Here is a 16,090-nt window from a genome sequence, read left to right on the forward strand (position 1 = left end):
TTTGACCACTTTCTGAGATGCCATTAGTTTCCGTTCATTTCTTTATCGGAAAATCAACTTGCTCAAATATTTCAGAATTCATTTCATGACCGTTTGTGTTTTGTCAAAGCTAAAGTATTTCATTACTAAGTTTCCTTTGCGAGTAAAACAAAATCAGATATTCACTGTATTTTCATACAATGCAGAAATAAATCAAACTTATAACACAACACATTAAAATATATCTATGCATTTAGCGTTTACGAAAAACATGCAAAAAAGACCATTTAGTACTTTACATCTTTCCTTTGAAGCAGATATTTCAAAGATACTCCAATACCACATGGGCCTGACAGAGTAAGATAACAGGATGAGTCTGTGCCATGTTTTTTTTACCCAGTGACAGCACATTAAGGACAAAAGAATGGACACCTCATTGTAGCTAAAACTCTTGGTTAGCATCCAGCTCTATGATAAAAAAGCAGCAGAGGACATGGGATCAAGCCAAGGACAATGAATGGTGCAGCAGGACGGGAGAGGATGTTGGGAAAACTAAAATGGGATTTAGGTGCTCAAACAAACTGAGACATTTCAATATATGTAAGCGCAAAGTAAAAGCAGTGAACAGCATGAGAGACAAAATAGACAGAGGGGGAAAAAAAAAAATCAGACTACGACAAATAGGAGAACTGGGACGTTTGGGGGGACTCAGTGAGGACAGATTTTAGTTTTTCTATCTGGAGGGAGGAAATGCACTCTAACCAAGGGCAACAGCAATCGTGGGCATCTGTCATCGGCCATCTGGGAAACCCTCCGGCTGCAGGGGGACCAAAGCTAATGTGACCTGTGCATGAATGACAGCAGAGTATGGGACGCTCACACTGCCTATAGTCACATGCAAACAGAGGAAGTGGGGAAAGTGACTTGTTTATCAAAACTTACTTATAATCTGAAGGGTAATTGATGCAAAAATATGGCACAGCATTCAATACAAAACGTTCTGTTTGTTACACCTGGTGATGGAGCAAACAATCCATCAGCTGTTCTGTTAGGATTTCTAACAAATACAATCATGGGGAATAAGCTAAAAGCTACTTTAAATGTGTCATGGAATCCTTGATTTCTCCATTTTATATTCTTCCAAGATATTGTTGAAATTGACATTAAATTGATATTATCAAAGTAAGGATTTAGCGACAAGGGGAGGAAAAGAGGAAGTGGTGACATGAGGTAAAGCTTGCCTGAATTGTAGGCCTACTAGACTAGTCCAGCAGTGGCTCAATCCGTAGGGGGCTTGGACTGGGAATCGTAGGGTCGCCGGTTCAAGTCCCCGAACAGACTTGAAATATGGAAAGTGGACTGCTACTTAGAGAGGTCCCAGTTCACCTCCTGGGCCCTGCTGTGGTGCCCTTGAGCAAGGCACCGGACACCTCCAATCCCCCCCTCCCCATTGCTCCCCGGGCGCTGCACGATAGCTGCCCACTGCTCCTAGTACTAGGATGGGTTAAATGCAGAGGACTAATTTCCCTGTGTGTGCTCTGCTGTGTGCATGTATGTGACTAATAAAGAGGGTTTCATCCTCCGATTCTACTTTGAGGCCACGTCGAATACTCAACCATCAGTATGCCCAAATTGAAAAGTCTTAGAAATGGAAAAATGTAAGACACCTATTATTTTTTAAAGTTCATTTACTGCATGTGAGGGCACCAACATTTTTTAGAATTTCGTATATCTAAACATCCCTTACAAAAAAACCACAAGACTGAAATCTCAAAAAACAATAACACATAGAAACGTTTTTTTTTTTAAATCAACTAAATATTGCTGGTTTCGAAGATCGTTCAGGCAGGTTCAGGGACATTAAATGTGGCGAGGGAGATGATCGTAATGACATGGATGAGTTGAGACAACTGGGCTGTTTTTTTTTCTCACAGGGAGATGTGGGATGTGGAAGTCAGCTCTTCTCCACCTCTTTCTCCTTCCACACTCAAAACAAGACTTGACCTAAATTCTCTTTTATGGTTTACATTGCATTTAACAAAAAGGGTTTATTGCAAGAATTAGCATGGTTTACGTTTCCCGTGCTGTTTGATTAGGATTCACACGTGTTCACATTTGCAGAGGAGCCGGGGGCAGAGCAGGGTCAAGCCACTTCCTGCTTGTTTTCCCCTTTGGGCTTCATGCTCCTGACAGCTCTGGGATCAGTCTCTGCGTGACGCCGATAACACTGCAGCAGGGACTCGTGACATCTCAATCACAGAGACACGCATCATATCTCAATTTGTCTCTCCTCCGCTCTCTAAAAACGATTCTCAGCTTTGGCTCCAAGTTATATTCTCCCTGTTTGTTGAACTAAAGCCATATGCTAAATATGTTTATGTAAACTGATGACATGCCAAGTAGAAAATCCTTCCATATGGAGGGGAATCGTATGCTTTGAGTGATAGCAGGAGGTGGGCGGAGGGGAGCACGGAGGCAGCAATGAGTAATGAGGATGACTAAGAGATGCCTTCTTCATGTCATTTGTCTGGTCCATGTCTAGCTTTATCATTTAAAAATATACTTTGTGTGAAGTTTGTAGTCACCCCTGTGTAACTGCTGGCTATTTATATAGATGCACCCAGTGAAGAAAGACAAGCACGTCTTGAAATATATTGGCAATCATGGGAGTCAAATCAGAATATTTTGTATCCAAGAGAGATCACTTGTGTATCTCTTGCCTGCCTCATGTTGAAATAGTGTTACTGATATGTTGAAAACAACATGTGAAATGTTTAAGAATAAAAAGGAAAAGAAACGCTTTATTTTATTTTGATGCATTACCTTGAAATGTTCATGCTTTCTCCAAAAACATTCTTTGCATGGTTACCATTCTGGTCAAAATAAGACATTTTGTGAATAACGTGCTTTATCCGATCACAGAACAAGAAAATTAAGAGAACTTAATGATAAGAGAATCAGTTAAAACAATTCATCATGAAGACAACAGTATTCCCAATAGTATGGGGGCTGATCGAGGCATATCATAATGGATTATACCGGCTAAACTAAAGCCAATCACACACTGATTGTCTGGTGTCGTGTCAGCTTTAGCCAGCTCGGGTTGCAGCGCTGCTCTCCTCTACAGCAGATAGCTCTACAGTGTGAACCCTTTGCTCCACATGAAAGTGGAAATGAGAGTACAGTGAGTGAATGTTAAAAAAGGACTTGGCGCACCAATGAGGGACGCTGAGCTTAGACAATGCAGCGTTACAAAAAGCACTGATTCACTAAGCCAGTGCATTAATTAACATTAACAAAGGGGAGAGCTAAACATGAAGTCGGTAACTTCATGGACGCTCTTATCAGCTGTCCCTAATTCCCTTATAGAGTAACTGTCAGCAAAACCAGTTTCAGGAGTAGTAGTAGTCTCCTGTTTAGCATGCCTTCATATCATTTAGTATTACTAAGCCTATATAGTTTTGAACGAGGGCCTATGTCAGAAATATCTAAAGTTGATTTACTTTTTTCGATGCCCCCAAGAGGTTAAAAAAAAAATCAGCTATTTAAGGTTGAAGGAAAGAACCTACAGTAATTTATCTCCTACCGTAAGTAAAAATGATATCTGCAAAATAAATGTGTTTCCTAATTTCCAAAAAGTGAACTTTAAACAATGTATACAGTCCCAGAGTGAATGTAACCCTCGGGCCGCAAGAGGAGATCTATGTGTCTTTACTTTGAGTCTCAGCTACCTGCATCAGTAATTATCCAGCCAGACTTTTAAATTAGTTTCTTTTCACTTCAATGAGAATTTCCAAGGCATCTAATCACATGAATAAACTCAATGGTGTTATTTCTGGAGCGAATCATCCCAACGTTGACAGACGAGTGCAGATAAGATCATGGCTCCGTCTCCCTCCCACCCCCCCTCACCATCCTCCAAGTCCTTATCAGCACTGACTCGTATTGGAAACCTGACAGGCTAAATTGGATTGACTTTTAATTAGGTAGCACTCCCTAGGTAAAATGGGTTTAATTGCCTAAATTATCTCACTGGTTCCTTAGGGTGGTTGGGCAATGAGAAGCACTGGATGGATTTTTTAACAAATAAACCAGCCTGACTGCCAGGTAATTCTATCAAACTGTTATCAACCAAAATTAAATACAGTTAAGGCTGACAAGCTTAACTGACATAATCTTTTGTGTTAAGGTATTACACTATGTACTATCATATCAACTTAAAAGGTGATACTATGTCATTGTTGAGTTCATCACTTGTATCTGCTGTCCCCAAGTGGCACAAAAAAGTATGTTGTTCCGGATAAAATATTGCATTTTTGATACTCCCCGTTCTCTTCCAGCTCTCTGTAACTGGAAACACTGCTACTTGATTTGTCAGTGAAATGCAAGTCCTTTGACAGTTTCTGCAAAACACTGAACCAAAACAATGGAGAGGTATCTGCAATATGAGACAACATGCAACTCTCAGCAGCTGTTGCCCTGAAATGTTCATCTATCACCTGAGTAAAATCCTCCACAGGGGATGTGCTTTAGTAGCAGGAGCCTTCACCTTTTGCAAAATACATAAAAACATTCCCTAAAAAAAAGAGGCAGAAATTGTTACAAAAATCCTCAGACTTTGTTACCCAATAGGGCCTAAACAAAACAGTAAGTGTTCATAATGAAAATATGAATGATTGAGATTTAACAAAAAACAACAACAACATTTTAGTCTTGTGTCTGATGATCTTCGCTTGTGATCGAGCATAACAGCCTGGAGGCTTCACCCTCAGCTTGCTGTGATTCAGTCTGAGAAAGACGGCACTACGGGCAGCCGAGCCATAATGGCTCCTTCAATTAACGGCCCTTTAATTTGGTCTGCTTGACTGGTCTTTTGTGTTTAGTAGTATTGGCCATTAGAGAGAATGTAACACACCATTTAACGCAGGAACAAAGAGCAAAATCATTTTAGAGAAAGAGACTGCATGACTAATCAGGAGCGAAGCAAAGCTATTCAATCAGAGGAAAACTGAGGAGATGAAAATGGTTTTAAAATGTCCAGGTTGCTGTTTTTCCTCTGAGAAAATCTGATTGTTGTCAGCTGTATTGTGTCTTCCCCATATTGTTTTTCTGTTGGGTTCACTGCTGTATAGGCCTGACAACCGCTATCTGACTGTCTGGAGGATATTTGAAACATGCTTTTACTCTCAACAAGACGAGGGTGTCTTATGCATTTCTTTATAGAAAATAATTCGACTGATGTCTAATCTCTTGGAGATTATCGAACACTGCAGATACCTGTTTAAATATTGTCCCATCTGGACGATGGCAAGCTTTAAATAGGTGAGAAATATTCATAAAGAAAAAAAAAACTCATCTGCTCCAAAAGACCATCAAGGTGCCCCTCTCTGAGTTGTTTTGAGTGTTCAGTGCAACTGGGTTTTCTTTTTAAGGACTGGAAGAAATCAGGGGACACTAACTCTTGCAGTTCATAGATGGTAGATTTAAAGTCTGAATCTCAGAGCTAAATCATATAAATATACAGAATTCTCTTTCTTAGGAATTCTGCTTATTCCCATTATAAAAAGGACATTTTCCTCTATGTTAAAGTCATGCATTCTCACCCAAGTAGGTTCATGTGCATGCACAGGCAAAACACACACATGTGGGCGTACACACCTACACACACACAAAGACATTTTCACACTGCAGCCTGCTGTGTTGAATCTCCACCTGCAATGCAGCCACAGGGGAATGGAGAGGTAATGGACCATACGGAAATTCGACTTCCCACACAGCCCTGAAGGAGTCTGCCTGGCCCTCCGTCCGTATGATGGGGACTCAAAGAGAGACAATCCATCAGGGCTGCCAGTTCACACACAAGAGACAGAGTGGGCGTCCACCTATTAGTCAACGCAAACCACAATTTGCAGAAGTATTTATGCAATAAAAGCAGGTACAATGAGATATGCAAAGTACCATCGAGTGTGTTACTAACCTAGACGCCAACATTTATATAATTACTGGGACGGTGAAATCAAGGGACTATGCTATTTATATAAAATATGATATACTTTAGCACCTTCTGCATTGACAATGTTACATGATCAACACAATGCACAATTTACTTAAATGTACACACAAGGATTTTACAGAAAGAGACAGTATGTGTTATTCTCTTGACTTTGTACTTTTAACACACACATTTGTTTTTATCTAAGATATTCCTCAGTTTTTTTTCAAATTTCATACTTCTTGACCTTAATACATTTATTGTATACTTAAAACACCTAGCAAACTTGCAATCAACCTCTTCATAATTCTCATGAAGCTTGTGATTTAGAAGGAAAAGAAACAGTTCAGCAGCAAAATAAAACCAAAATGTAAACCAGGCCTAGTGTAATTAAACATTTAACCTACTCTTAAAAACAAAAAGCTAGTCTGCAGTTTTCAGTTCACTGAAGCCAGTACTGACCCACTTGTGTTGTCATTACATGTTTTTTAATGATCTTTGACATTTCTGCAGCACCTTGAGGGACATGTTTTTCACCATTGAATCCAGCTGACTGACATTTGTTGGGGGAGGGGGGGTCAGCAGAGCATCAGGGGGCAGCCAAATAAAGATCACAGTTATCAGTCCAGAGGCAGGTTCAAGCTGCCACTGTGTGAAGGGGCCGTCTGATTGTAATGACACAACCCGAGAGCCATTACATCTTTGATGGGAGACGTAAGCAGAAATCCATTTCAGTGTGTCTGGTGTGGCGGGAGGGGAGTCTGGGGAAGAGCAATCTGTTGTGGGTCTGTTGTGATAAGCTGCACATTAACTGTGGGAAGCTTCCTCTGAGGGTGACCCTGGTTTGTATTTACACTGATTATTATTATTAGTGATGCTGGATAAGAGTATTCTTTTGCCAAATTCGCAACACAGAATAAAAACAGAAGTGTGTCGTCTTAATTCTCCCTTTATCTGTGTTACTATTGGACATCTGCAAAGGAAAGTGTGTGCTGACAACACAGGCAGGGGGTGCAACAAAAACATTTTGGGCAGAAAATGGCTGCTGCTCTTTGGAGCACTGCGCTGAATAATATTATAAATACCAGAGTAAAGCAGGAAATCTATAATGGAGGCCGAAAGCCATTTTTGCATGAAAGTTATTTAACCATTAATCGATTTTCAAAACAGATTATTTTTCTGTTGATAGAGTAATAGTTGCTGCGCTACAAAACGTAAATATATTAAACATTATGTTTCCATCTAGAAATTACATTTTGTGACATGAGCGTTGATGATTTAAAATGAAGGAGATGACGCCTGTGATGCCTCCAACAGACTGAGGTGACTGTGGGAAAGAGGATGTGCCCTGACTGAAAACGTTTAGTCCTATAGATGCCACAGAGCAGGTGGTGCCCATCTGCACCTTTAAGAGGCTGGAGACCTGCTATTAGCAATATCTGTAGAAAGAAAATTTACTGCAAAAATAATTCAAACATAATCAAGTGTTTATAATGCACCGCTTATCTTCCAATATGGCCCTGAATGCAGCTCGTCCTCATCCTGGAAAACACCAGTCACAGACTACACTGAATTATCCTATCAAAGATTTAACATATTTATAGTTATATATTTATTTTTTCCAAAAGAGGCATCCTCACAGGATGTCTGGAAACAAATGTATAGCAATGGTTTCACATTTATTAAGGCTCTAAGTAGATTGAGCATACATAATTCACAGTTTTGCCCAAATATTTACCCGGCTTTGTTCAAGTCCATGACATTGACATTTCAGTGTGATAGCTATTATCTATCTATTGTTGTAAGTATTACCTTTTTATATTAACTCCAGACATGAAGTGGTTTACAAATAAGGTCTTTGATTTGTGTGTGATAATTAATAATGACCGTTTATCCACAGAGCAGAAGGTAGGAGTTAAGTTGACAGCAGTTTGCTCTCTAAAATAATGGGTTTATTTTGAAATGTGCATTTGACCGTATTAGCTCATTTATCTTCACTTAATGTCTATTTTAATATTGAGAACTATTATGAGAAAGTAGAGACCATGCCGATCAAATCAGAATTCATTTGGAGTCATTTCAAGGAAAGTTACAACCTCTCTTACATACTTATTTTTTGTGACCTGAATAGTCTTCTTTCATTTGGTTATTTTCAGTTTGGTTTCCATTGTTCATGATGTAAAAAGAAGTTTATTAAAGAGACAAATTAAATAAACTTGACAGCGTATTAGATCAGTATTTAATGCGAGCACAGCGTTTGTTTAATCAACATTTTTATTACTATTAAGGAACTTTGTGACATGTTTGTCTATTTCAAACATTAAAGTTGAGTAGTTTCTGATAGCCCCTACAATATAGGAAAATGTTTCAAATTAGCATACAATCATGTCTCTAAGTGCAGCACAGATAAAAGGAATACCACACGTTACCCTTTCGGTTCCATGTAGTATTTTCCTCATGGGGTTTGAATGTTTCATGTTAGGTTTTTTATTTCATGGTTATTGTATTTTATCTCGCCAACTATCCAGAGGCTCTTCAGATAGAGGAAAAGACATTTGTATGCATAATTCATTAGTCAAACTTGAATACTTTCAATGAAGTATTATTAACACACACATTAGTTTTAGTATTTATGAGTGCCAAATGAATATCTCCGTAGTGTCTGTTTTAAAACATAAACAAGTATCAGATCTGGGTGATAAACTAAAGGCTTGACGAGTCTGTAGATTTTCACTCGTATTCTTCACACGTCAACAAAAAGGGTTTTGTAGGTTATTGTTCAATCCCTGGTGGACTTTATCAGCAGGAGCCATGAGTCCATTGTCAGCGAAGGGCTGGAGCTCAAGCTGCTCCGGTCCCAATCTCGTTCCACATGATTATTCTCAATTTCACAGCCGATGGTTTTTACTGAGACAGACGGCGATGGCCAAATGCCAAAGTACAGAGGACACCGCTCTGAGGTGGGAGAGAAAGTTAGAGGGGTGGGGGGAAGATAGGCTGGTCACTGAACTTCATCACCACTGTTTGGAGAAGTAATCTGGGAATGTGACCTATAGCCATGTGCTATATCTGGGAAGTGAAAGCATAAACCCTGATTCATGTGAGGGTAAACGCTGGCTCTGCTGAAGTAGGGTAAAGCCACACATCACAACTCTTCTTCTTTTTTTATTAAACGAAGATCAATGTTTGGATTTCTCACATCATTCCAGAGAGGTGGCTGAAGATATTTAGAGTGGCCTATCCACCCATCATGTCTCAGAGATTAACTGTGCACTGTAGGGAATATAAAGTAGATCCCACATTCACCGTCCTGCAGCTGAATTCATCACTAGGGTAGTAAATACGCCACAGAAAATAGTCCTGAACGCATACACAAATAACTGGTAGCTGTTTAAATAATATATGTAACTTTATTTAGTAAACTAAATTGTATCTACCTGGGTAAGTAGCAAAGACAGGCCTACATAGGAGCTCATTTTTTGGGGGGGGGTGCTTTGGCTGTAACTAATTCAATGTTATTATTGCACATTTTGCAGTCTTTTTGAAAACAGTTGTCAATTACTTGTTTATTTGATTTCAGCTCTATACATTCAATATTTGCATTTGCCTGACTTATGAAGACATTGACCCCCATAGTAAATATTAAGCTGTGTGTGCAGGGGAAAGGAAACACAGGATCTGTCGGCTTTTTTTTTAGGCAGCTTGTGTCCTCCAGTGCTCCCAAAAAAGCCTTTAAGAATATTTTACGTGTGGCCTTGCACCACAATTTGTTGTACGCACCCAGAAGCTAACCAGACCTCTCAGAACCTTTTTGCACTGTTTCTGGTGCAATACAGGTGTTTCACTGTCATTGCCTTTCAGAGGATTTAAAATGTGCTCATCGTCAGAGTCACTTCTTCAAAACGAGCCCAAAAACAATTACCTATTGCCTTTCAATTATTTTTCATCAACATATTCAATGTAAAGTCTATTTAGCAGAATGAGTTTACCTTATGTATGAAATATTCTATACAAAAACACTTCTTTAAGAGGCTTGTTTTGTGAATTTGAGTCATCATGCTGCTTGGAGAGTGTAAGTGTGTCCCAGCTGTGTACACACCTACAGCAAAACACCACCAGAATCATTACAAGGTACGACAAAAACACTATGAACTCTCCCCGCATCACACAGGAGCAGTGCTAGTGAAAATTACAGCATCACTCTGGAGAGTGGGCAGTAGGAGGTGCGGGATTTGATGAATCAAGAACCTTTTGTTCACAGTGAAAGTGACTGCTCGCATGCAGTGGGAAAGAACATCTCTTGGGCGGTGCTTGGCAGGCGGGAAGGCGGGCGTCATTTGGAGCCATTTAGGTTTGAAACTGATGCAGAGGGGGACGGAGGCGAGCAAGGTCATCTAAAGAAGATGCAGAAGATGATGATGTGGCCAGCGCTTGGTGTTTAAGTGGGTATACTCGTTTCGAATTGAGTAGCAGCTGAGTAAGCCATGGCAACACACACAGTAAGGACAGTGAAGTCACACAGGAAGAAACACAAATAAGCTGGAATGTGAGCAACAAGGCTGACTCACAATGTGTTTCAACACTTTGAATGATGTATAATAAAACTGACTGAAAAAGGATTCTGTAACTTGTATTTTCAAACAAGTGATTAAATCATTCTTTTTCTTGTAAAATGTCTCTCAAATGTCAGCATTTACTGTTCCTTTAATTTTTGGTCTGACAAAACCCAACATGCAAATGTCATATTGGGCCTTGTTGACAGTGTCAGACAAAAAGAATAAACGCTAATAACAAAGCTCACTTTTCTGGAGGACACAAGACAATAAAAGCGGTTGCATTTTTGCCCATTATATATACTCACATTGAGTAGAGGATCAAAAGCCCCACACATACTGTACAACAGTCACCCTCAATAAGTCCTTTAGGAAAAAGGTTGTAAATGACTAAAGACAAATGTTAAAACAGCTAAGATTAGGCTTCACAAGAAAATAAATAAAAGTAAAAAGGCGAGGGAAATATTTCAGAATGGGGCCCTGCTTGATAAATGCTGCAATGTATTTTTAATTTCCTAAATTAAAAAATCGGTCTCTCATTGTCTATGACTGACCCTACTTCTAATTTCCAATTGCTTCAGCAGAATTATTCAGGTGGTTAACATGAGCATCCACACACACACACACACACACACACACACACACACACACACACACACACACACACACACACACACACACACACACACACACACACACACACACACACACACACACACACACACACACACTTTGAAGTCCAAGGCCTAGATGATGACTCCTTTCATTAACCTGTTTTATCACATTTGACCTTCATCACCTGAAGAACCACTAGTAAAGATAAAACTAAAACACACTTTTCATATCATAATGTTTATTAAACTCCAACTCTAAACTCGTGAATTAAGTAAACATAACACACGTTATCAAATTGAAAGCTCAACTTTTTCTCAAAAAGGGTCACTTTTGCATCCTGGCTCAAACATTCACGGCCTTACAACAAGTTGGTTCAACAACTACAGCATAACCACATTATTGTTATAGGGAGGGGTTAGAGGGTAAATGTGTTGATTTAAGAAAAGTAAAACACCTGCAGACTCACTGTTGTCCCTCCTGTAGCTTTACCAACACAACTAACAACGTATTTGCTGGTTTGTGACTGTTCGATCGAGAACAAAAACTGCATATTTACCTCACTGACATTATGTTGAAACATTTTGTAAAACTATAAGTGGACAGAGTAGATCGTCTTCGTGCATCCGAAACGACTCACAAACAGAGAAACCGCCTCAACATGTGGGAATCAAAAGCGTTTTCCTACCTGTGTGTTTCACGGCTCCTCCGTTGCCGTTTTCCATTTCCAGGTGTCACTGATTACAGGGCGAGCTCAGCTGCAGGCTTTTCAGTCCTGTGCGCAATCCCTCCATATATGCCACTGCCGCCTGCGCGACTGAGATACCAAAACGTTGCGCGCGAGAAGGAGAGAGAGAGAGAGAGAGGGAGAGACAAATGAAATCAGTCCGTAAGAAAACAAAGGAACAGGCCAGTGGTGTAAACTAAGCACATTTTTAAAAATTACTGTGAAGTATAATTGTGAGACTTGTATTACATTTTTGAACGTTCTACCCCAGTACAATTTTGTAGTTGCACTCAATTACATGTATTTAATATCTTTAGTTACTTTACAGATTTGGAATAATAATGTGAAATACATACAACTCTTGAATATGACTTTACACATGGCAAAACATCCCCAACCTACCCTCCATAGTAATTTAATAGCTGCACATGTTCAAGCTTTGATAAACACAGTAATGCATACTTTCCACTCAAATAGATTTTGATTTAGTGTGAGAGTTTCTTCAATATGGCTGCTTTGGGCTTCAAGACAACAATATGAGACATTGAGTAGTAGAGCATAGTATAACGGATTTTGATGCCCATACTTGATATTTGGCTCTTCGAAAAGCATTTACACAAATCATGAACACACATTGTTTTATAAAGATCCCTACAAAGTGGAAGTTTCAGTGCTATGATGTGGACAAACTAGTGTCGCTGCCACTGCTTCTAAACTGACATCATTCATTTTCATTTTACAAAAATCCAAATGTCTATACGATGAACTAAGATCAGCCAATCTGCCTTTCAGCTACTTAGTGGTGTGCAGTGGAGCAGATATTAAAGGGTCACTCCAGTGATTTAGTATTGCATGATGACAACACTTAGTTGAGTTGCAAGAGTAAATATAGATTAAAATCAATAGCAGTATAATGCGACCATAATGCAACTAGATTGCAACTAGCAACACCTTGTTTGTAAGGTGGGTTGCGTGGTGGGATTTGTAATCTTTAAAAACATATTCAGAACCACAGAGGACAATATTCAACAGACTGATTTGTTATAATCCCCGTGGTCTTATATGTAAACTCACTTGAGCGCGTTTTTCAAAACCTGCCTGCTCTTGTTTTCTTAAATCTAAAGTCAAATAAAAAAAACTATTTTTAATAATAGTTTTATTATTTGCTCATTAAAATCTTCTGAATGCATATTTATAAATCTATCAAAACCTACCACCACATAGAAACCACTTGCAGTAAGATGAATTGGTAAAGGGGTCAAAGGAAAATGTTGTATCACCCTGACACGTCAAATCCTCTCCACCTTTGGGTCCTGTGTGTGTTCTATCAACAGACATCACCCCCCATCCCACCCCTTTAAAGCCCCTTATTAACATTGTTGGGCCATGTTCAAAAGTACATGCCTGCATATGAATTTGGGAGTACAGTGACACAGACTCATGCTGGTATTTGCTGCGGCCGTTCGACCTGCTGGTGTGAGTCTGGGTCAGCTGTCAGGCGGACGATGATAGATCTCTGTGGAAACATACTTGGAGTTTGAGCTATGTCCTTCTCACTGAAGTCCTTTCGCTCCCTGCTTGACCCCCGCAACAAGGCAGACGCCCTAAAAATAAAAGGTGCACACAGGCTTGTGTGACCAGAGACAACGGTGTAAGATATCATATCTGCTTGTGTTTGTGGATACAAAAGAAAACATGCAGCCAAAGCTAGCACACAACACCAGAGTCTCCTGTTGGTATAGGGTGTGCTGGTTTTGTGTTAGACGTCTTGTGGTTTTCTGTGTGACCTAGGAAAGAAGATTTTGTAGGTGAAGTTACTAAGGTGATATTATTATTAAGGGCTGAATCAATCAATTATTGCCATTATCGATCTGTTAATTTTATTACAGATTAATCGATTGCGTATTTGATCCATCTCAGTCAAAAGTAATGTCTTTCAAGAATGTGTTTCTTGTTTTGTCAGTCCAAACCCAAACATACCATCTTAATGTGATATAAAACAGAAAAGCGGGACATTTCCATATTTTCAAAGCTGAAAAGCAGGGGTTTTTCATCAAAAACTACTTCAATGATTGTTGATTATCAAAAAGAACATGCAAGGCAATACCATGTTTTGTTAACTTTGAAAATACGCTTTAAAAAAAAAGTATTTGAATCTAATATATTTAAATGGTGTATTTTGTTGCCATATTTCCATGAAGCTGTGGTCCAATCAGGCAGCAAAGTTAATACTGATGCTTGGCTCCATAATTATCTGGAGTGCTTTCATTATAGGACATTTTTATTCCTCTGGTCCCTGAATTAGCAAGAAACCTGCAATACCCTTCAGTTTAACCTGGTCACTATGGCAACGCTTCCCATGTCCCTAAAGTTTGATTAAGATGGCACTTTAAAAGATAAGAGTAGTTCATTTAAAGAGAGAGAATCTGGAGGAGAGGAATAGCAACATTGTGAATGCTGCACACAAATATTGATGGCAGTTCAGTTTTAAACAGTGTCACCATCCTCAGTTAAAGGGGTCCTATTTTACTCACATTCAGGTTTCATAATTGTACTGTGACATGTTGACTTGCTGTAATGTTCAAAAAGGTCTTCATTTTTCGTATACTGCCCTCTGTCTGAAATCCAGAGCCCAGCAAGCTCTGATCGATTAGCTGGCCGTCTCTGTTTTGATTGGTCAACTGCTTCGAGATGCTTGTATTATCATGTACCATGTGTTGGAGCACTAGCCAATAGAAACGCAAGTGTTACATAATGGTGTCATTAAGAGGCGGAAGTAAACAAAGGACTACAATCAAGGTGTTTCAGGCGGGGGGGGGGGGGGGGGAGAACATTTACATGCACAAAAACCTATAGAACAAAAGAGAAAACCCCAAAAAGCGTAATAGGGTCCCTTTAAGAGTATCTGCGTGACTACAAATTAACGTCAGACTTTTTGTAACAAACAGCCGTTTATAAATTCAAGGTTAGATGAAAAAATGTGACGGTAAAATACTGATCCTAAGAATTGACAACAAATGATGACACCTTTAAAAAACGGATTCAAATGATTGTGGGTGAGATGGGATGAGTGTACATCATTGTTCTATCGCCCCCTCTGTCCTTGATGGCCAATGCCACTAAAGTCCACTTGAGTTTTCTCAGCAAAATAACTATGCTTGAGAGAGGGGCGAAATGGTCACGGAGAAGTGATATTTTAGAAATAACTTCCTTAAAGAAACTTGATTAATTCTTTAGTACTTGCCTTTTAGTAATCAGTTCCCAAAGTGTGAATGTTCAATAAAACAGAGCATGGGAAAATTCTTATTCAACATCCAATGTGCTTTCTATTCAACGACTGTTCATTGTGCTTTATCTGTTTCCTGTTTCATGATTTTCCTACTCGGTGGCAACATTGTTAGATGTTTCATTTCAGATAAGAGACAACTATTGCACATTATCACTGATACTATTGCTATCAGGAGGAATCTCAACCTACAGAATGCAATCCAGATAGCGTGTCCCTGTGCCCTTGGTATTTAATGACATTTCTTTCTGTCCAGGCAGATAGAAGGAATCCATCGGAGCGAGAGCTTGGCTCAGTCGGTTTTTCTGTCTTTTGTATTGCTTTAAAATTTGCCACATTGGTGTCTCAAGAAAAAGCACATGCCTTCACAATACTCAAACCAATGCTGAAAATCCTTATTGTTATTAAAACTACACCATGCTCAAGCTTAGTCTCATTTCTTGAACCAATAAAATAATAAATAATGTAAACGCTTTAAAGGCTGCATTTATTTCCAGGGCACATTTGCTTTTGTCTGAAAATCTCCTCCCCTAAACGCAGTCAATTTGAGTCCAGCTCTCACAGCATTAGGATTCACAGACGCCAAGTATGAAATGAGTTTCTTTTCTGACAGAACACATCTTGACTGACAGTTCAACAAATGAGAATAATTTACTCTGAACAGAGCGGCCGACTGCTTTTGGCAGAGGCACTCATTGCCTGTCTCAGAGGCGTGTGTGTGTGTGTGTGTGTGTGTGTGTGTGTGTGTGTGTGTGTGTGTGTGTGTGTGTGCAAATGGCTTTAAACATGGACTAAATGTTAGGTTTGACACATCAAAGCCACAACAGCAAGGCTGTCAGTTAACACTTGTAAATAAAGATGTGTTTTACATGAAGGGTCAGAACAACAGGAAATCATTTAACCTGCTGCCTTCTTCTGCAAACATAATTCATTAGTTTATT

The 16,090-nt window shown here is 39.3% G+C and overlaps 1 protein-coding gene across 2 annotated transcripts in view; it reads right to left on the reverse strand.

The window, feature by feature from the left end:
- The window catches only part of LOC134870484 (zinc finger protein 385C-like), a 58,077-nt gene extending 46,129 nt beyond the window's left edge, over positions 1–11,948 (reverse strand). For both annotated transcript variants that reach the window (XM_063892668.1, XM_063892667.1), the window contains exon 1: positions 11,825–11,948. In XM_063892668.1, coding sequence (XP_063748738.1) covers positions 11,825–11,861 — 37 coding nt within the window. In that variant the 5' untranslated portion in view covers positions 11,862–11,948. The remainder of the gene's footprint in view (positions 1–11,824) is intronic.
- Positions 11,949–16,090: the final 4,142 nt, after the last annotated feature.

This window comes from Eleginops maclovinus, chromosome 10, assembly GCF_036324505.1.
Source record: "Eleginops maclovinus isolate JMC-PN-2008 ecotype Puerto Natales chromosome 10, JC_Emac_rtc_rv5, whole genome shotgun sequence".
Lineage (NCBI taxonomy): Eukaryota > Metazoa > Chordata > Actinopteri > Perciformes > Eleginopidae > Eleginops > Eleginops maclovinus.